Source organism: Entelurus aequoreus, linkage group LG19, assembly GCF_033978785.1.
Source record: "Entelurus aequoreus isolate RoL-2023_Sb linkage group LG19, RoL_Eaeq_v1.1, whole genome shotgun sequence".
NCBI lineage: Eukaryota > Metazoa > Chordata > Actinopteri > Syngnathiformes > Syngnathidae > Entelurus > Entelurus aequoreus.
The window spans coordinates 38,813,534-38,835,954 of NC_084749.1; the positions used below are offsets into that span (position 1 = coordinate 38,813,534).

At 40.3% G+C, this 22,421-nt stretch overlaps 1 protein-coding gene across 3 annotated transcripts in view; it reads right to left on the minus strand.

Annotated features, from left to right (window-relative positions):
• LOC133635361 (carboxyl-terminal PDZ ligand of neuronal nitric oxide synthase protein-like) overlaps nt 1–22,421 on the minus strand; it is a 264,836-nt gene that overhangs the window by 101,132 nt on the left and 141,283 nt on the right. For all 3 annotated transcript variants that reach the window (XM_062028500.1, XM_062028499.1, XM_062028502.1), the window contains exons 5-6: nt 16,204–16,312; nt 7,568–7,709 (exon numbers count right to left, since the gene is read on the minus strand). In XM_062028500.1, the coding sequence (XP_061884484.1) occupies nt 7,568–7,709; nt 16,204–16,312 (251 nt within the window). The remainder of the gene's footprint in view (nt 1–7,567; nt 7,710–16,203; nt 16,313–22,421) is intronic.

The following is a 22,421-nucleotide window of genomic DNA, read 5'->3' on the forward strand; positions in this document are numbered from 1 at the left end:
TTTGGGCTGAGTGATTGTGTGTGTTGATCAGGTGTTTGAATTGTATTGGCGTGTTCTATGGAGCTAGGAGCTAGCATAGGAGCTAGGAGCTAGCATAACAAACACGCAGGTGTTTTTATGCAGGATTAATTTGTGTCATATTAAATATAAGCCTGGTTGTGTTGTGGCTAATAGAGTATATATATGTCTTGTGTTTATTTACTGTTGTAGTCATTCCCAGCTGAATATCAGGTCACCCCCGCCTCTCACAGCATCTTCCCTATCTGACTAGCTTCAACTCCCCACTAGTCCTTCACTTGCACTTTACTCATCCACAAATCTTTCATCCTCGCTCAAATTAATGGGGAAATTGTCGCTTTCTCGGTCCGAATCTCTCTCACTTCATGCGGCCATCATTGTAAACAATAGGGAACTTTGCGTATATGTTCAACCGACTACGTCACGCTACTTCCGGTAGGGGCAAGCCTTTTTTTTATCAGATACCAAAATTTGCAATCTTTATCGTCGTTGTTCTATACTAAATCCTTTCAGCAAAAATATGGCAATATCGCAAAATGATCAAGTATGACACATAGAATAGATCTGCTATCCCCGTTTAAATAAAAAAAATTCATTTCAGTAGGCCTTTAAAAGTCCCAGAGAGAAGGGGTGCCATGTTGTTTTGCCGCAAGCGAGTTGACTACTCTGGATCATATCATCGTGCTAAACCCAAAATCTGAGCCAGGCTGCGATGTTATTGGGCACACAGATCATCACATCATTGCATCACCCTCCAGCCACAGAGGACACCAGAGCAATGAAGGAAAATATTAACTTATGATGGAAACTTCCCAGCTTTCGGTGGCACGGTGTTGTCGTCTGTGTGAACCACTTCATGTCAGACTGTTTCTCATCAACCTGGGTCATTAGAAGGCTAGACTGGCAAATACATTATTAATGAAAGATGGATGACGACCAACTGTCTGTGGCAATAATATAGATGAGGAAAGTCCACATAATTAAAAAATGATCATGGTCCCTGTTTCCTTACGATTAGGGATGTCTGATAATATCGGACTGCCGATATTATCGGCCGATAAATGCTTTGAAATGTAATATCAGAAATTATCTGTATTGGTTTCAAACAGTTCAATTTATGACTTTCTAAAACGCCGCTGTGTACACGGTGTCATGTCTGTGTGATCATGTTTTGTTTTAGTCATGTTCGGTTTTGTTTTTGGACTCCTTGTGCACTTTTGTTTGTGTTGTCACCACAGTAACCCATTAGTTTTCACCTGTCATGTCACGCACCTGTTTCACATTTAGAGTCACACACCTGTTTTCCCTGATCATGTCACTATTTAAACCTGTCTGTTTCTGTTATTCGTCCTGGTGACATCCTCTATCCTTTCCTACCATGCTTCATCTATCCATCCATGCTACTGCTACCCACGAGATTAATGTTTATTATAGTTTATTCTTCATGCCATGCCAAGTAAGTTTTTGTTATTGTTCATAGTTTTTTGCCTTTGTGCATGTCTTTTGTTTTCATAGTCAAGTTTTGTACTTCCGCCATTGTGCGCGCCTTTTGTTTATTCTTTTTTTGAGTGTTAATATTAAATCATGTATCTAAATTCACTTCTTGCCCGCGCCAAATTTTTGTTGCCTTCTGGAAAAACCAATCCCAAGGACCGAGTCCTGACACATGGACGTAGGGAGAAGTACAGAGCGCCAATAAACCTTAAAGGCACTGCCTTTGCGTGCCGGCCCAATCACATAATATCTACGGCTTTTCACACACACAAGTGAATGCAATGCATACTTGGTCAACAGCCATACAGGTCACACTGAGGGTGGCCGAATAAACAACTTTCAAACTGTTACAAATATGCGCCACACTGTGAACCCACACCAAACAAGAATAACAAACACATTTCGGGAGAACATCCGCACCGTAACACAACATAAACACAACAGAACAAATACCCAGAACCCCTTGCAGCACTAACTTTTCCGGGACACTACAATATACACCCCCGGCCCCCACCTCAACCCTGCCCACCTCAACCTCCTCATGCTCTCTCAGGGAGAGCATGTCCCAAATGCCAAGCTGCTGTTTTGAGGCATGTTAAAAAAAACAATGCACTTTGTGACTTCAATAATAAATATGGCAGTGCCATGTTGGCATTTTTTTTTCTCCATAACTTGAGTTGATTTATGTTGGAAAACCTTGTTACATTGTTTAATGCATCCAGCATCACATCACAACAAAATTAGGCATAATAATGTGTTAATTTCACGACTGTATATATCGATATCTGTTAATATCGGAATCGGTAATTAAGAGATGGATAATATCGGAATATCGGATATCGTCTCTAGCATTTTGGCATGTTTTAAAAAGTGATGATTTGGCAACAACCTTGAACCTACTCTTTATTTCTGACTGCCATGAACCAATGAGGTTATTTCATATAACGAAGTTATTTGCATGAACGGAGGCGTATCTGCAGTCATTGTTACCAATGTAACGTGCTAAAAGCATGTCTGAAACAAAATAAGCATACCATACAAATGTGTTGTTTTTCTAAAGGAAAATGTACTTTACGCCCTGCTGTAATTGCTTGGTTGAAGACAAAAAAAAATGGGCATTCTTTAACTCTGTATTTTCGCCACTGAATACTATCAAAACAAGACTCTGCAGCAAAATTAACAGTACAAACATGCTGCGCCTGTCACTTATGCACATCAAACCACACAATCACCATCTCTCTGGAAAACAAACTCTCGGCTCATACCAATGGAGGGTCAGTATTCATTGTGTATGTTTTGCCTGTTTAGCAGTACAAATGTACTATTCACAAAAGAATTTCCATTTCTAAAAAAAGAGGCAACACAAGTGACCAATATACAGTAAGTGTGCTTTGCCTACAGCCCAGAGTAGAATACAGGGGGCTGCGTCATGGTCTTGTGCTGCAGAAGTGCAGCCTGCACTGGGGGAGCTGGAGTTCATTGAGGAAAATATGAATTCTAAAATGTACTGTCACACTGTGAAGTAGAACATGATCCCTTACTTTGGAAACTGGGCCGCACGGCAAGATTTTTAACACGATGACAAACCCGAACGAACACACGTTCAAGATGACAAATGCCTGGAGGAAGATGAAAGTAAAGGTGGAGTGGCCAAGTATGTCTTCAGACGCAAACCCGATTGATTCGCTGTGTGGCATCCTTAGGCAGAAATGGAAGGAGCACAAAAATGTCTAACATTCAGCGGCTCTGTGATGTTTTCATGGAGGAATGGAAAAGGATTTTAGTAACCTGTGCAGCTCTGGTGATTTCCATGCCCAAAAGGATTAGGGCAATCCGAGCTAACAATGGTGCTCACAGAACCCGTTATTGTTGGTTTTCTGGATTGTTTTAACTCTAACTGTCATGATCCGTGGTCCGGATCATGTTTTTGTATTTTCTGTTAGTTTTGGACTCCTTTAGTTCCTGTTTGTGACACCTGAGTTTGGTTTGGTTGCCATGGCTGCTTATTGTTTTCACCTGCCTCCGGTGTTCGGGACGCTCACCTGTCTCTAATCAGAGGCGTTATTTAAAGGCCTACCGAAATGATTTTTTTTTATTTAAACGGGGATAGCAGATCCATTCTATGTGTCAAACTTTATCATTTCACGATATTGCCATATTTTTGCTAAAATGATTTAGTAGAGAACATCGACGATAAAGTTCGCAACTTTTGGTCGCTGATAAAAAAAAAGCCTTGCCTGTACCGGAAGTAGCGTGACGTCACAGGTTGAAAGGCTCCTCACATTTCCCCATTGTTTACACCAGCAGCGAGAGCGATTCGGACCGAGAAAGAGACGATTAACCCATTAATTTGAGCCAAGATGAAAGATTCGTGGATGAGGAACGTGAGAGTGAAGGACTAGAGTGCAGTGCAGGACGCATCTTTTTTCGCTCTGACCGTAACTTAGGAAGCTGGCTCATTGGATTCCACACTCTCTCCTTTTTCTATTTGTATTTTAAACCACCTCGGATACTATATCCTCTTGAAAATGAGAGTCGAGAACGAGAAATGGACATTAACAGTGACTTTTATCTCCACGACAATACATCGGCGAAGCACTTTAGCTACGGAGCTAACGTGATAGCATCGTGCTTAACTGCAGATAGAAACAAAAGAAATAAACCCCTGACTGGAAGGATAGACAGAAAATCAACAACCATGGACATGTAAATACACGGTTAATGCTTTCCAGCCTGTCGAAGCTTAACAATGCTGTTGCTAACGACACCATTGAAGCTAACTTAGCAACGGGACCTCACAGAGCTATGCTAAAAACATTAGTTATCCACCTACGCCAGCCAGCCCTCATCTGCTCATCAACACCCGTGCTCACCTGCGTTTCAGCGATCGACGGAGCGACGAAGGACTTCACCCGATCATCCGTGCGGTCGGCGGCTAGCGTCGGATAGCGCGTCTGCTATCCAAGTCAAAGTCCTCCTGGTTGTGTTGCTGTAGCCAGCCGCTAATACACCGATCCCACCTACAACTTTCTTCTTTGCAGTCTTCATTGATCATTAAACAAATTGCAAAAGATTCACCAACACAGATGTCCAGAATACTGTGGAATTTTGCGATGAAAACAGAGCTTTTTGTATTGGATTCAATGGTGTACCAATACTTCCGGTTCAACGATTGACGTCACGCACATACGTCATCTTACATAGACGTTTTCAACCGGAAGTTTAGCGGGAAATTTAAAATGTCACTTTATAAGTTAACCCGGCCGTATTGGCATGTGTTGCAATGTGAAGATTTCATCATTGATATATAAACTATCAGACTGCGTGGTCGGTAGTAGTGGGTTTCAGTAGGCCTTTAAGTGACTACACACAATCAACTCTGAGCAGTTAGAAAGTGGGTTTGCGCTTTGCTCATGGCATTACCAGTCCATGAAACTAGGAATTTCAAGCAAGGTTCTTAATTTGATTAGCCTTCCATATTTGGTATTTTGAGGTATTGGTAATTATCAGACACCTGAGGTTTTTCTGATGAAATTAGAGTACAACACACTTAACCAGTTTATTATGGGTTCTAACAAACAGATGGTGCCTTTAAACCAGGGGTCTCCAAACCACAGAATGCAGCCCACCAGCGATTATTTCAACATGCTGTCATATACGCCCATACACAGCATCCCCAACATGCTCAATGGGGGAGCAGTCCGGTGAGTGTGCTGGCTATGCAAGCACTGGGATGTTTTCATCTTCCAGGAATTGTGTACAGATATTTGCAACATGGGGCTGTGCATTGTCATGCTGCAACATAAGGTGATGGTTTCGGTAGAATGGCACAACAATGGGCCTCAGGATTTCGTCACGGTATCTCTGTGCATTCAAATGCCATCAATAAACTGCACTTGCGTTTGTTGTCCATAACATACGCCTGCCCATACCATTACCCCACGCCCACCATGGGTCACTCAATTCACAACGTTGACATCAGCAAAACGCTCTCCCACACAACACCACACACGCTTTCTGCCATCTGCCTTGAACAGTGAAAACTAGGATTCATCTGATGCCAGACGCCATGAAATGTGAACATTTGCCCACTCAAGTTAGTTACGATGACAAAATGCAGAAGAGCTTCCCTGAGACGGTTTATCACAGTTTGTGCAGAAATTCTTTGATTATGCAAATCCATTGTTGCAGGAGCTGTCCGGGTGGCTGGTCTTAGACAATTATGGAGGTGCACCTGCTGGATGTGGAGGTCCTGGGCTGGTGTGGTTACACGCGGTCTGCAATTTTGAGGCCGGTTGGATGTACTGCCAAATTCTCTGAAACGCCTTTGGAGATGGCTTATGGTAGAAAAATGAACATTCAGTTCATGCGCAACAGCTCTGGTGGACATTCCTGCAGTCAGCATGCCAACTGCACACTTTCTCGAAACTTGCGACATCTGTGGAATTGTGCTCTGTGATAAAACTGCACATTTCAAATGCGGCCTTTTATCGTGGGCACGCTAAGGCACACCTGTGCAATAATCATGCTGTTTAATCAGCATCTTGATAAGCCACACCTGCGAGGTGGGATTGTGGGACGGATTATCTCGGCAAAGAAGAAATGCTTACTAACACACATTAACACATATTTATGAACAATATTTGAGAGGAAGAGGCATTTTGTGTAAATAGTAAACGTTTTAGATCTTTGAGTTCAACTCTTGAAAAATGGGAGCAAATAAAAGTATTTTGTTTATATATTTGTTCAGTGTGTATATATATATATATATATATATATATATATATATATATATATATATATATATATATATATATATATATATATATATATATATATATATATATACACATATATATATATATATATATATATATATATATATATATATATATATATATATATATATATATATATATATATGTATGTGTGGGGAAAAATCACAAGACTATTTCATCTCTACAGGCCTGTTTCATCATTTTTTTTGGATAATCTAATTAAGACATATATATATATATATATATATATATATATATATATATATATATATATATATATATATATATATATATATATATATATACTACCGTTCAAAAGTTTGGGGTCACATTGAAATGTCCTTATTTTTGAAGGAAAAGCACTGTACTTTTCAATGAAGATAACTTTAAACTAGTCTTAACTTTTAAGAAATACACTCTATACATTGCTAATGTGGTAAATGACTATTCTGGCTGCAAATGTCTGGTTTTTGGTGCAATATCTACATAGGTGTATAGAGGCCCATTTCCAGCAACTATCACTCCAGTGTTCTAATGGTACAATGTGTTTACTCATTGGCTCAGAAGGCTAATTGATGATTAGAAAACCCTTGTGCAATCATGTTCACACATCTGAAAACAGTTTAGCTCGTTACAGAAGCTACAAAACTGACTTTCCTTTGAGCAGATTGAGTTTCTGGAGCATCACATTTGTGGGGTCAATTAAACGCTCAAAATGGCCAGAAAAAGAGAACTTTCATCTGAAACTCGACAGTCTATTCTTGTTCTTAGAAATTAAGGCTATTCCACAAAATTGTTTGGGTGACCCCAAACTTTTGAACGGTAGTGTATATACACAGTACAGGCCAAAAGTTTGGACACCCCTTCTCATTCAATACGTGTTCTTTATTGTAGATTGTCACTGAAGGCATCAAAACTATGAATGAACACTTTTGGAGTTATGTACTTAACAAAAAAGGTGAAATAACTGAAAATATGTTTTATATTCTAGTTCCTTCAAAATAGCCACCCTTTGCTCTGATTACTGCTTTGCACACTCTTGGCATTCTCTCGATGAGCTTCAAGAGGTAGTCACCTGAAATGGTTTTCACTTCTCAGGTGTCATAGTTTTGATGCCTTCAGTGACAATCTACATACATGTATACTGTGTATATACATATATGGGTACTTTGCATGCAGTCAGCTTTCGCCCCACCAAATCAAAAAGTATTTAAAAACAATGTTGGCATGTATGTGTTGCACACTGTGGACCAGCTGCATTTGCTTTGTGTGCTTACCAGTGATGGTGGAGTCATTGCCATTACTTTCACTATGGCAGTCCACCTTTCCATCCGTGTTTTGCTGTGCGCTCTTCAGACTCAGTTTGTGACAAACCTCAAATGCCTGGCCAACGGTCCGAACAATGCGCATGGCCTGACTCTGGTGCGTGGAGAGAGAAAAAAATATAGTTACGCCATTAAAAATAAGATTATGCAGGTTTGGTTGCAATTGAAAGCTAAATAATCTAAAATTGTATCTAAGCAGTTCAAAGATTGACGAGTTACAAAGTCCAGAAGACATTTCGTATTTTGGTGTTGTGTATTTACTTAGTGGAAATGCTATGTGCAATTTCTGCTCTTGCCTAAATTAAAAAAGAGAGTCCAAGTCAAGATAAATTAACTTCAATGGATTTTAAAACCCAATGACTTTCTCTCTTTAACACTTATATTTCAAAACATAAAACATCCTTGATGATCAAACTGTTAAACAAATAGCCACAAGAGGGGTTGGGATCAATGGAGAAGCCACAATAAACATTTCAGGGCCTGGTAAAGCAAAAAAAAATAGATTGCACAGGAGTCTAGTCCAGAGATTATTTTTAATTTTTTTTGTAAGTATATGATGATGCCAAATTAGCTTGACCAATGAGCAAACAATGAACAATGAGCACAAAAAACAATGAGCAATGCTATACTTATTGTAATAGTTTGATATAATTGGAAGTTCAACTTCGGAAACTACTTAGAATACATTATTGTCCCTCGTTTCAACAACGAAAATCAGATGGGCTTCAATTTATTTGTGACTGAACAGGATAAGCAGTATAAAAAAAAATTGATGGACTGATAAATCAAGATTCAAGTTCCTCGGTTTTGGCATTCTAAATTCTACATCGTGTTATCTGCAAATCAGCTCAAGAATCCTATATAACACTGAGAGAAACCCAAGAGAAGGCATGATAATAATTAAGCTAACTTATCTTGAAACAACACGAATAAATATGTGCTTACTAGGGGTGTAAAGGTACGTCTATTTGTATTAAACCGTTTCGGTACGGAGGTTCCGGTTCGGTTCGGAAGTGTACCGAACGAGTTTCCACACGGACGTATTAAGTAGCGTAATGCACGTTGTGTAAACAATGCACACCGAGGCACAACACACGGCATGCTAGCAGCTAACGGGCTACGATAGACTGACCATACGTCCTCTTTTCACCGGACATGTCCTAATTTGCGGAGCTGTCAGGGCGGAGTTTCTTAAATGCCTCAAATGTCCGGCATTGTGAGTCAGGGTTGCATGTATTTTCAATGTACGTTCAGGGTTAAGGAGGGGTTAAAAACAAAACCAATTGTTCGTGAGGGAGGGGCGGAGACAGAGAGAGTGAGAGAGTTAGGATAAACGCGCATGCGTCGCCAGGCTCCGCTTTTTATCCATAGATTTATCAGATTTAATTTTTTATTATCTATAGCAGGTGTGTCAAAAGTGTGCCATTTGCGGCCCACAGCTAATGTTTTAAAGGCCCACGGCACATTCTAAAAATACTATTAAAATAAACTAAAACATAACAAAAGTGAAATAAAAAAGCTTAAAGGTTAAATGTAATTTAGAAAAAGTTGCAATGTTGACTAATAAAACAAAGCTGTTTTATTTTACTTCAAACTGTCATTGCTCAAAACATAATATTGAATCAAAATCAATGTTATTATGAATTATTGACCTATCCAAGGTTCCCATTACTTCACATCAAATATTCCACTAAGAAAAATATTTTTGGCGGAAGATTTTGCAAATTTGTTAAATAAATAACCCAAAAATTTATATTTTGTTGTTTTCTTACTGTACCGAAAATGAACCAAACTGTGACCTCTAAACCAAGGTATGTACCGAACTGACATTTTTGTGTACCGTTACACCCCTAGAGCTTAGTAAAGCTTAAGTGTAGCTGGAATCGAGTGAAAGTAGGCAGCTATTAACAGGAAAGTAATTAATAGATTCATTTTTTTAATTTGTATTTGATTTTTGATTTTTTTACCCAAGTTGGCGCTGCTGTTGGCAGGAGCTGTGTGCTCTTGTGTCATCCTTTTGTGATCTTGATGTTTCCCTCTTGTTTTCAAGTGTTATTATATATATATATATATATATATTTTTTTTTGCCTTTTGGTTCGGGACCCTTTGGGACTGTGTGACAAGGGGTGGCACTTTCTTGACTTCTGCAGTGCTTTTTTGTGGACTTCTGGATCTGCTGGGTCTCTGCCAGACCAGAGTCAGTTTGGAGAGACTGGAGGAGATGTGGATGAAGAGACAGGACTGCGGAGCTAGCGCTGAGCGCCGGGACGGACAAGCTTCACAGTGTCTTGGCTGAATGAGCTGGTATCGGACACCTCAGTCTCCTTAGACCAGGAGTCACCAACCTTTTTGAAACCAAGAGCTACTTCTTGGGTACTGATTAATGTGAAGGGCTACCAGTTTGATACACACTTAAATAAATTGCCAGAAATAGCCAATTTGCTCAATTTACCTTTAACTCTATGTTATTATTAATAATTAATGATATTTACACTTAATTGAATGGTTTAAAAGAGGAGAAAACACGAAAAAAATGATAATTAAATTTTGAAACATAGTTTATCTTCAATTTCGAATGTTTAAAATTCAAAATTCAACCGAAAAAAAGAAGAGAAAAACTAGCTAATTCGAATCTTTTTGAAAAAATTAAAAAAAGAATTTATGGAACATCATTAGTAATTTTTCCTGATTAAGATTAATTTTAGAATTTTGATTACATATTTTAAATAGGTTAAAATCCAATCTGCACTTTGTTAGAATATATAACAAATTGGACCAAGGTATATTTCTAACAAAGACAAATCATTATTTCTTCTAGATTTTCCAGAACAACATTTTTTAAAGAAATTCAAAAGACTTTGAAATAAGATTTAAATTTGATTTTACAGATTTTCTAGATTTGCCAGAATAATTTTTTTGAATTTTAATAACAATAAGTTTGAAGAAATATTTCACAAATATTATTTGTCGAAAAAACAGAAGCTAAAATGAAGAATTAAACAAAAATTTATTTATTATTCTTTACAATAGAAAAAATACATTTACGTGAACATTTATTTAAATTGTCAGGAAAGAAGAGGAAGGAATTTAAAAGGTAAAAAGGTGTATGTGTTTAAAAATCCTAAAATCATTTTTAACTTTGTATTTTTTCTCTAAAATTGTCTTTCTGAAAGTTATAAGAAGCAAAGTAAAACAATTAATGAATTTATTTAAACAACTGAAGACCAAGTCTTTAAAATATTTCCTTGGATTTTCAAATTTTATTTGAGTTTTGTCTCTCTTAGAATTAAAAATGTCGGGCAAAGCGAGACCAGCTTGCTAGTAAATAAATACAATTTAAAAAATAGAGGCAGCTCACTGGTAAGTGCTGCTATTTGAGCTATTTTTAGAACAGGCCAGCGGGCGACTCATCTGGTCCTTACGGGTGACCTGGTGCCCGCGGGCACCGCGTTGGTGACCCCTGCCTTAGACGCATCCTCGCTCATCCATGCAGACTGGACACTGGCCGAGAGTTGGTGGGCGGCCGAGGGTGGAGACGGCTCTCTTGGTTGCTTTGTTGGGTCTGCTCCTGTCTTTGGCCATGCTACCCCGACCCCAGCAGACGATGGCATGGAACACCGCAGAGGCCGCCACAGTGTATATGTTTCTTTTATTTTTTATCCATGTATGTATGTATGTAGAAGTGGCTGGTTGCATCAGCTCTGCTCTTTTAATGTCTTTAATGTCCTTTGGGATGTGTGCTATGGCTATGAGTTTTTTTCCCCTTGGCCTCAGTCTGGACCCCCTCTCCAGGGGCCCAGGCTTAGACCAAATTTTGATGCCTGCAACATGTTTCAAAAAAGCTGGCACAAGTGGCAAAAAGGACTGAAAAAGTTGAGGAATGCTCATCAAACACTAATTTGGAACATCCCACAGGTGAACAGGCTAATTGGGAACAGGTGGGTGCCATGATTGGGTATAAAAGCAGCTTCCATGAAATGCTCAGTCATTCACAAACAAGGATGGGGCGAGAGTCACCACTTTGTGAACAAATGCGTGAGCAAATTGTCCAACAGTTTAAGAACAACATTTCTCAACGAGCTATTGTATGGAATTTAGGGATTTCACCATCTACGGTCCGTAATATCATCAAAAGGTTCAGAGAATCTAGAGAAATCACTGCACGTAAGCGGCAAGGCCGAAAACCAACATTGAACGCCCGTGACCTTTGATCCCTCAGGCGGTACTGCATCAAAAAGCGACATCAGTGTGTAAAGGATATCACCACAGGGGCTCAGGAACACTTCAGAAAACCACTGTCAGTAACTACAGTTTGTTGCTACATCTGTAAGTGCAAGTTAAAACTAGGGATGATGTTCGTTAAGAAATTATCGAGTTTGAGCCCATTATCGAATCCCCTAAGCTAGCGTATGTTTTAAGCTAGCGTATGTTTTAAGCTAGTGCATGTTTAACCATGCCTGCGCCCAAAAATATGCTGCGCCTTATTTATGTGTTAAATACAGAAATGGCACCCATAACTGACACGGCGCCTTTTAATACAGTGCGCCCTATGGTCACGAAAATATGGTATAGTGGTTTCGATAACGGGATCCATGGAATCGGTTATTTTCTTATCGAACAATTGGGCGAACCGGTTTCGAACATCATCCCTAGTTAAAACTACTATGCAAAGGGAAGGCCATTTATCAACAACACCCAGAAACGCCGCCGGCTTTGCTGGGCCCGAGCTCATCTAAGATGGACTGATGCAAAGTGGAAAAGTGTTCTGTGGTCTGACGAGTCCACATTTCAAATTGTTTTTTGGAACTGTGGACGTCGTGTCCTCCGGACCAAAGAGGAAAAGAATCATCCAGACTCTTAAAGGCGCAAAGTTGAAAAGCCAGCATGTGTGATGGTATGGGGGTGTATTAGTGCCCAAGGCATGGGTAACTTACACATCTGTGAAGGCACCATTAATGCTGAAAGGTACATACAGGTTTTGGAGCAACATATGTTGCCATCCAAGCAACGTCTTTTTCATGGACGCCCCTGCTTATTTCAGCAAGACAATGCCAAGCCACATTCTGCACGTGTTACAACAGCGTGGCTTCGTGGTAAAAGAGTGCGGGTACTAGACTGGCCTGCCTGTAGTCCAGACCTGTTTCCCGTGGAAAATGTGTGGCGCATTATGAAGCGTCAAATACGACAACAGAGTTTTCGAACTGTTGAACAACTTAAGTCAGTGGCCTAGTGGTTAGAGTGTCCGCCCTGAGATCGGTAGATTGTGAGTTCAAACCCTGGCCGAGTCATACCAAAGACTATAAAAATGGGACCCATTACCTCCCTGCTTGGCACTCAGCATCAAGGGTTGGAATTGGGGGTTAAATCACCAATAATGACTCCCAGGCGTGGCCACCGCTGCTGCCCACTGCTCCCCTCACCTCCCAGGGGATGAACAAGGGGATGGGTCAAATGCAGAGGAACAATTTCACCACACCTAGTGTGTGTGTGTGAAAATCATAGGTACTTTAACTTAACTTAACTGTACATAACTGATAGTCTCATCAAACCCTCTCAAGTGTTGCACTAAATATCCAATACTTCTTCCAGCTGTTGTCGTTTGACATCGCTCGCATAAAAGACACACTAATGTGTGGATGTGTTATTGACGAGGCAGGAGTCGAGTATGAAGTCCAACAAAAGTTTCTGCCAAAATCTAACTTGAGATTGTCGCGGTGAAGATTGAAGAGCACCGAGATTTGCCACCTGTTGTTGTGACCAGTTTAACCCTTAGGCCGGAAACAGAACTCAATTTGGTGAATATTTTCACAACATCGCCACAGCATAATTAATAGAAGAGAAACATTGCACTGTAATACAGTATATATATATACAAATACTACTTAAAGGCCTACTGAAATTATTTTTTTCTATTTAAACGGGGATAGCAGATCCATTCTATGTGTCATACTTGATCATTTCGCGATATTGCTATATTTTTGCTGTAAGGATTTAGTATAGAACAGTGACGATAAAGTTTGCAACTTTTGATCTCTGATAAAAAAAAGCTTTGCCCCTAACGAAAGTAGCGTGACGACACCGGAGGAAGGACTGCTCATATTTTCCTATTGTTTACACCAGCAGCGAGAGAGAGTCGGACCGAGAAAGCGACGATTACCCCATTAATTTGAGCGAGGATGAAAGCTTCGTGGATGAGGAACGTTAGAGTGAAGAACTAGAGAGGCAGTGCAGGGTGTATCTTTTTTCGCTCTGACCGTAACTTACCGTATTTTCCGCACCATAAGCCGCCCCGTGTTGTAAGCCGCACCTTCAATGAATGGCATATTTCAAAACTTTGTTTACCTATTAGCCGCCCCGTGTTATTAGCCGCACCTACGCTGCGCTAAAGGGAATGTCAAAAAAACAGTCAGATAGGTCAGTCAAACTTTAATAATATATTACAAACCAGCGTTCTAACAACTCTGTTCACTCCCAAAATGTAATGTGCAAATGTGCAATCACAAAAATAGTAAAACTCAAAATAGTGCAGAGCAATAGCAACATCAATAACTCAACGTTGCTCATACGTTAGTGTCACACAACACACAAAATAGACATTTAAAGCTCACTTTCTGAAGTTATTACTCATCCACAAATCCCTCGAATTCTTCTTCTTCGGTGTGCTTCACTTGTTTTTTGACACCATCTGTGATGTGGACGCGCATGCAGTCATACATCAACAGGAACGGAGCTGCGTGAAAAAAGTCACCGGGTCTCTTCGCTCATTTTTTCTTCATCCTTCCATCCCTTCGAGTTAGCTTTTATGATGACGCCGGCTGGAAAGTTCTCTTTTGGCAAGGTCTTCCTTTTGAATATCACCGTGGGTGGAAGTTTCTGGCCGTTAGCATGGCAAGCTAACAGTGAAGGACGACTTCTCATTCCCTGTGGTGCAAATATTCACCGTACGTGTTCCCGTTGTATCCACAGTGCGGTTCAAATGAATATCAAAAGTCAGTGGAACCTTGTACGCGTGTCTCTTAGTAGGAGACATTTTGTGGTCTTTACAGAAACACACAAATGAAATGAAACGTAATATCCGCGCGCTTCTTCTTCTACGGGGGCGGGTGCTCACCTTGGCGGTTGCTTACCGTAGAAGAAGAAGCGCTTCCTCTTTTACGGGGAAAAAAGATGGCGGCTGTTTACCGTAGTTGTGAGACCTAAACTTTATGAAAATAAATATTAATATTAATCCATATATAAGGCGGGTTATTAGCCGCACTGTCAGCTTTTGAGAAAAATTGTGGTTTTTAGGTGCAGCTTATGGTGCGGAAAATACGGTAGGTACAAGCTGGTTCATTGGATTCCACACTCTCTCCTTTTTCTATTGTGGATCACGGATTTGTATTTTAAACCACCTCGGATACTATATCCTCTTGAAAATGAGAGTCGAGAACTAGAAATGGACATTCACAGTGACTTTTATCTCCACGACAATACATCGGTGAAGCTCTTTAGCTACTGAGCTAACGTGATAGCATCAGGCTTTACTGCATATAGAAACAATACAAATAAGTCCCTGACTGGAAGGATAGACAGAAGATCAACAATACTACCAAACTCTGGACATGTAAATAAACGGTTAATGCTTTCCAGCTTGGCGAAGCTTAACAATGTTGTTGCTAACGACGCCATTGAAGCTAACTTAGCTACGGAACCTCGACAGAGCTATGCTAAAAACATTAGCTCTGCACCTACGCTAGCTCTCATCTGCTCATCACGACCCGTGCTCACCTGCGTTCCAGCGATCGACGGTACGACGAAGGACTTCACCCGATCACCGATGCGGTTGGCGGCCCGGAGACGGAGGAAGACAAGGTGAGGTCCTTCGGCTAGCGCGTCTGCTATCCTCAAAGTGCTCCTGGTTGTGTTGCTGTAGTCCGCCGCTAATACACCGATCGCACCTACAGCTTTCTTCTTTGCAGTCTCCATTGTTCATTAAACAAATTGCAAAAGATTCACCAACACAGATGTCCAGAATACTGTGGAATTTTGGGATGAAAACAGAGCTTTTTTGTATTGGATACAATGGTGTCCGCATACTTCCGTTTCAACGATTGACGTCACGCGAATACGTCGTCAATAGACGTTTTCAACCGGAAGTGTGGCGGAAAATTTAAAATTGCACTTTATAAGTAAACCCGGCCGTATTGGCATGTGTTGCAATGTTAAGATTTCATCATTGATATATAAACTATCAGACTGCGTGGTCGGTAGTAGTGGGTTTCAGTAGGCCTTTAAATAAACATTTAATTTAGGCCAAAAGCATATGAAATATGCTAAAAAAAAGTGTGATGTGGTGAAGCCACAAGATTTGAAAGCGCAATAGATAGATAGATAGATAGATAGATAGATAGATAGATAGATAGATAGATAGATAGATAGATAGATAGATAGATAGATAGATAGATAGATAGATAGATAGATAGATAGATAGATAGATGGATAGTACATTATTGATTCCTTCAGGAGTCAATAAACATGTCGCAAAGGACGACTGTACTACCTTTTTTTTACTGATGTTGAAGGTATAGATCAAAACAATTCTCACCTTCTTTTTGGACTTGAAAACATTACATCGAAAGACATTGCTGTGTCCATCTCTGGCGATGTAACTGAATATTTTTAGATCCTGGGAGTCGTGAGACACATAGAATATTCTGAAAGACAAAAAGAGCACAATTTCAATCAAACACATCTGAAAAATTACCAAAACAAACAAAAATACAAAAGTCAAGTACAACAAGGCACATACAAAACCTCTTATTTTTACAATATTTGATTCTCTAAATTAATTAAAAAGCATATGTTTATCTTTATCCCGTAGCCCCATTTTTATACATTTCACATTTTAGTGGCATTGTTTTCTTTACCATTTTTCAGGAGATCCCACAAACTCTGGTCTTTGTCAGTATTGCTTTGAGGCATACCAGACAAAACGATGTGTAATGAAACATACACCCCCACAAAATGAGTTATGATGTTATTAAAGATGTCCATGTACCAATAAAACTAGCACCAGATCGCTGCATAATCAATCGATCACCGGCAGGGGCTTTCTACGCACCCCTAAGTTGCAGCTTTTAACAACATTGAATGCACAAGTGAAGATGAATCTTTCCACCAACAAAGAGACACATTCATGTCCCAGAAGCTGTAATAAGTCAATGTTTTCAAAGTGAATGGATAAAATAAAACCCTATCTGTTAAGTAGCAGGATATTCTCGAAAAAGGAAGCTTTAAAACATAAAGACGCAGAGAGCATATCCTCGTTGGAGAAACCCCACAAAAGCATCAAACATCAAAACTTCATTTTTGCATTGAAAAATGAAATTCAAATGAATTCCAATATATGTCTGTATATTATTATATATACCTGTGGCGGTGGGAGTGTGACTAGCGATGTGGTGAGGGCGCGATGTCAATATGATGTCGTCACATAATTTAGCAAAATCAGTGATGATGCATTTTCTTTAAAAAGGCTAAATAAATATGTGTTACATATATTTAAAAACAAGTCTGTGCATTTAGTAATTAGTATCTACATATTTTTTCTTATATTACATCGTTTTGCTTTATGTTTCATTGTTGCTGCTTATTTTTCATACTACAATGCAACACAGGCTACACTTTGTACAACCCTAGTTTACTGACATATGGATATCGTTGTGCCCTCTCTGGATGCTGGAATTGAGTGGAAACAGTTTTTTATATTGAACCACTTGAAATTGTTTACTATGAAGTTTTAGTAAAACTAGGCACACCAAGGAAAGTACATTAAAGGCCTACTGAAATGAATTTTTTTTATTTAAACGGGGATAGCAGATCCATTCTATGTGTCATACTTGATCATTTCGCGATATTGCCATATTTTTGCTGAAAGGATTTAGTATAGAACAACGACGATAAAGTTCGCAACTTTTGGTCGCTGATAAAAAAAGCCTTGCCTTTATCGGAAGTAGCGTGACGTCACAGGAGGTAGGATTCCTCACAATTCCCCGTTGTTTACAATGGAGCGAGAGAGATTCGGACTGAGAAAGCGATGATTACCCCATTAATTTGAGCGAAGATGAAAGATTTGTGGATGAGGAAAGTGAGAGTGAAGGATTAGAGTGCAGTGCAGGACGCCAGGGTGTATCTTTTTTCGCTCTGACCGTAACTTAGGTAAAAGGGCTCATTGCATTCCACACTTTCTCCTTTTTCTATTGTGGATCATGGATTTGTATTTTAAACCACCTCGGATACTATATCCTCTTGAAAATGAGAGTTGAGAACGCGAAATGGACATTCACAGTGACTTTTATCTCCACGACAATACATCGGTGAAGCACTTTAGCTTCAGCTAACAGAAGAAATAAGCCCCGGACTGGAAGGATAGACAGAAGATTAACATTACTACTATTACTTCTACTATCAGGAGACACCGAACCAAACCCTGGACCTGTAACCACACGGTTAATGCTGTCCAGCCTGTCGAAGCCTAGCAATGCTGTTGCTAACGACGCCATTGAAGCTAACTTAGCTACGGGACCTCGACAGAGCTATGCTAAAAACATTAGCTCTCCACCTACGCCAGCCCTCATCTGCTCATCACGACCCGTGCTCACCTGCGTTCCAGTGATCGACGGCGCGACGAAAGACTTCACCCGATCATCGGTGCGGTCGGCAGCTAGCGTCGGATAGCGCGTCTGCTATCCAACTCAAAGTCCTCCTGGTTGTGTTGCTGTAGCCAGCCGCTAATACACTGATCCCACCTACAGCTTTCTTATTTGCTGTCTTCATTGTTCATTAAACAAATTGCAAAAGATTCACCAACACAGATGTCCAGAATACTGTGGAGTTATGTGGTGAAAACAGACGACTTAAGCTGGCCACGTGCTATTCCAAAATGTCTGCTTCAACCCGTGACGTCACGCGCAAACGTCATCATACCGAGATGTTTTCAGCCGGATATTTCGCGGGAAATTTAAAATGTCACTTTATAAGTTAACACGGCCGTATTGGCATGTGTTGCAATGTTAAGATTTCATCATTGATATATAAACTATCAGACTGCGTGGTCGGTAGTAGTGGGTTTCAGTAGGCCTTTAATGTTAACAGTTTATTGACAGGCAAACTAAAATTAGCAGAGCGAACTTTAGATTTCAACAGAACAAAATTTACATTAAATATTAAGGGTAATTCTACTTACAGGCATACAGTATATATGTTCACCAAACTCACTCGAAACGAATACTGATTGCTAATGTTGTACTCACCCTGGACACAAACTATTCTCCCCTCTCCCCTCAGGAAGGAGACTACAGTCCATCCAGACCCACACCTCCCGCCACCTGAACAGTTTTTTTCCCCTCGGCCATCAGGCACATGAACAATAACAAGATCTGATAGCTCAGTTACAGCTCTTTTTATTACCTATTCTGTGTTATATGTGTTTTATGTTGCACGATTGCACCAAGAAAAATTCCTAGTTTGTGAACCCGTTCTCAAACAATGGCAATAAAAACTCTTCTGATTCTGATTCTGATCAACGGGTCTATTACTTCTGCAGCAACACACGTGCTGACTTAGTGCGGAAGCCAGTTGCTCAAACCTCAAACTCTTAATGTGGTCGATGTTTTGTGAAACTAGATTGCAGGAGATGGAACCACGTTAATCACTTGGAAGGTTAAGTGTTTACTGTACCGCAGTATCTTAAATTGACTTGTGGCGGCTGCCACCAGTAAACACTTATATCAGTCAGTGGCACAATCATCTGCTTCACAAAACTTTATTTAGAGAAGTAAGAATACATCTTCCATATTCAACAGCTTAGAATGTTGTTGTAGACCAGTGATGTAAAAAATTAAAGCGTCACTGAAGGAACTGACCATAAGGACTTCAAAATGTGAATAGTTGCGAGGGAGTAATGAGACAATATATGGAAAAGGGATGACTTTTACAAAGTCCGAAACATCAGATTAAAGGCTTACTGAAATGAAATGTTTTTATTTAAACGGGGATAGCAGATCCATTCTATGTGTCATACTTGATCATTTCGCGATATTGCCATATTATAGGATTTAGTATAGAACAACGACGATAAAGTTCGCAACTTTTGGTCTCTGATAAAAAAAAGCCTTGCACCTACCGGAAGTAGCGTGACGACACCGGAGGAAGGACTGCTCATATTTTCCTTTTGTTTACACCAGCAGCGAGAGAGATTCGGACCGAGAAAGCGACAATTACCCCATTAATTTGAGCGAGGATGAAAGATTCGTGGATGAGTAACGTGAAAGTGAAGGACTAGCGTGCAGTGCAGAACGTATCTTTTTTCGCTCTGACCGTAACTTTGGTACAAGCTGGTTCATTGGATTCCACACTCTCTCCTTTTTCTATTGTGGATCACGGATTTGTATTTTAAACCGCCTCGGATACTATATCCTCTTGAAAATGAGAGTCGAGAACGCGAAATGGACATTCACAGTGACTTTTATCTCCACGACAATACATCGGTGAAGCTCTTAAGCTACTGAGCTAACGTGATAGCATCGGGCTTTACTGCATATAGAAACAAATAAGTCCCTGACTGGAAGGATAGACAGAAGATCAACAATACTACCAAACTCTGGACATGTAAATAAACGGTTAATGCTTTCCAGCCTGGCGAAGCTTAGCAATGCTGTTGCTAACGACGCCATTGAAGCTAACTTAGCTACGGAACCTTGACAGAGCTATGCTAAAAACATTAGCTCTGCACCTACGCCAGCTCTCATCTGCTCATCACGACCCGTGCTCACCTGCGTTCCAGTGATCGACGGTACGACGAAGGACTTCACCCGATCACCGATGCGGTTGGCGGCCCGGAGACGGAGGAAGTCAAGGTGAGGTCGTTCGGCTAGCGCGTCTGCTATCCTCAAAGTGCTCCTGGTTGTGTTGCTGTAGTCCGCCGCTAATACACCGATTTCACCTACAGTTTTCTTCTTTGCAGTCTCCATTGTTCATTAAACAAATTGCAAAAGATTCACCAACACAGATGCCCAGAATACTGTGGAATTTTGGGATGAAAACAGAGCTTTTTTGTATTGGATTCAATGGGTCCGAATACTTCCGTATCAACCGTTGACGTCACGCGCATACATCATCATATCTAGACGTTTTCAACCGAAAGTGTGGCGGGAAATTTAAAATTGCACTTTATAAGTTAACCCGGCCGTATTGGCATGTGTTGCAATGTTAAGATTTCATCATCGATATATAAACTATCAGACTGCATGGTCGGTAGTAGTGGGTTTCAGTAGGCCTTTAAGAGTTATTTCAGAGATTTGCCTTCTTTTGGGAGAGGTTGATCTTGTCGCCCAAGCTTAAGGCCATCCCCTGATCTTTCGCTCTAATGTGTATGTCCGTTGACATAAGCCTCAGGCCCCAGGTGGATGGGTTTCACGATGGTGACATTAGCCAGGGCGTCTTCGCCAAAGATAGAACGAGCATAAAGGTTGGCAGCCATGAAACCGCAGAAACCGGACAACGCCTTCTCTGGAGTCAGACACTTCATGTTTGTGGACTTGAGAATGTGTTGCAGGTACTCGTTCAGATCAGTGATGTTGGTATTTACAGTCACCTTGTTTTCCCACTCAAATTCAGCCCACATTCGTCTGAATTCAGCATCTGTACAGGATGAATTCACTCCATGAACGAATCATAAACTATAAAAAGCACTGAGCCAGGCCCTATCTTCCAATAGTAAAGAATCCTTTATCCGGATCATCCCCAACTTGTTCCTTAATGTGGCATTAATCAATGTTGAATATTTTCAACCAACTGTTTTCTTGAGACCACACCAGCTTTTTTTTAAATGAAGAAAAACAGTATATTTTTTAGATTTTACAGTTAATATTTTACCATAATATGTAATCTTCATCATTGCTTCCTATCAATGTCTTTGTTACACTCCATATCCAGCTCACACAATTCAATGGCATTTAACTCTCATCAGTCTGCAGTAACCCACTCAAAATTGAGTGAGAGTGAATGATTAGAGGGCAGTGGAAGCGATTCAGATAGGGAAGATACTGTTAGAGGCGGGTGGGACCTGATATTCAGCTGGGAATGACTAAAACAGTAAATAAACACAAGACATATATATACTCTATTAGCCACAACACAACCAGGCTTATATTTAATATGCCACGAATTAATCCGCATAACAAACACCTCCCCCCTCCCGTCCATATAACCCGCCAATACAACTCAAACACCCGCACAACACACTCAATCCCACAGCCCAAAGTACCGTTCACCTCCGTAAAGTTCATACAGCACATATATTTCCCCAAAGTTACGTACGTGACATGCACATAGCGGCACGCACGTACGGGCAAGCGATCAAATGTTCGGAAGCCGCAGATGCGTACTCACGGTAGCGCGTCTGCTATCCGACTCAAAGTCCTCCTGGTAAGAGTCCAGCCGGCTGCTAATACACCGCTTCCCACCTACAGCTTTCTTCTTTGCTGTCTTCATTGTTCATTAAACAAATTGCAAAAGATTCACCAACACAGATGTTCAGAATACTGTGGAATTTTGCGATGAAAACAGACGACTTAATAGCTGGCCACAATGCTGTCCCAATATGTCCGCACAATCCGTGACGTCACGCGCAAACGTCATCATACCGAGACGTTTTCAGCAGAATATTTCGTGAGAAATTTAAAATTGCACTTTACTAATCTAACCCGGCCGTATTGGCATGTGTTCCAATGTTAAGATTTCCTCATTGATATATAAACTATC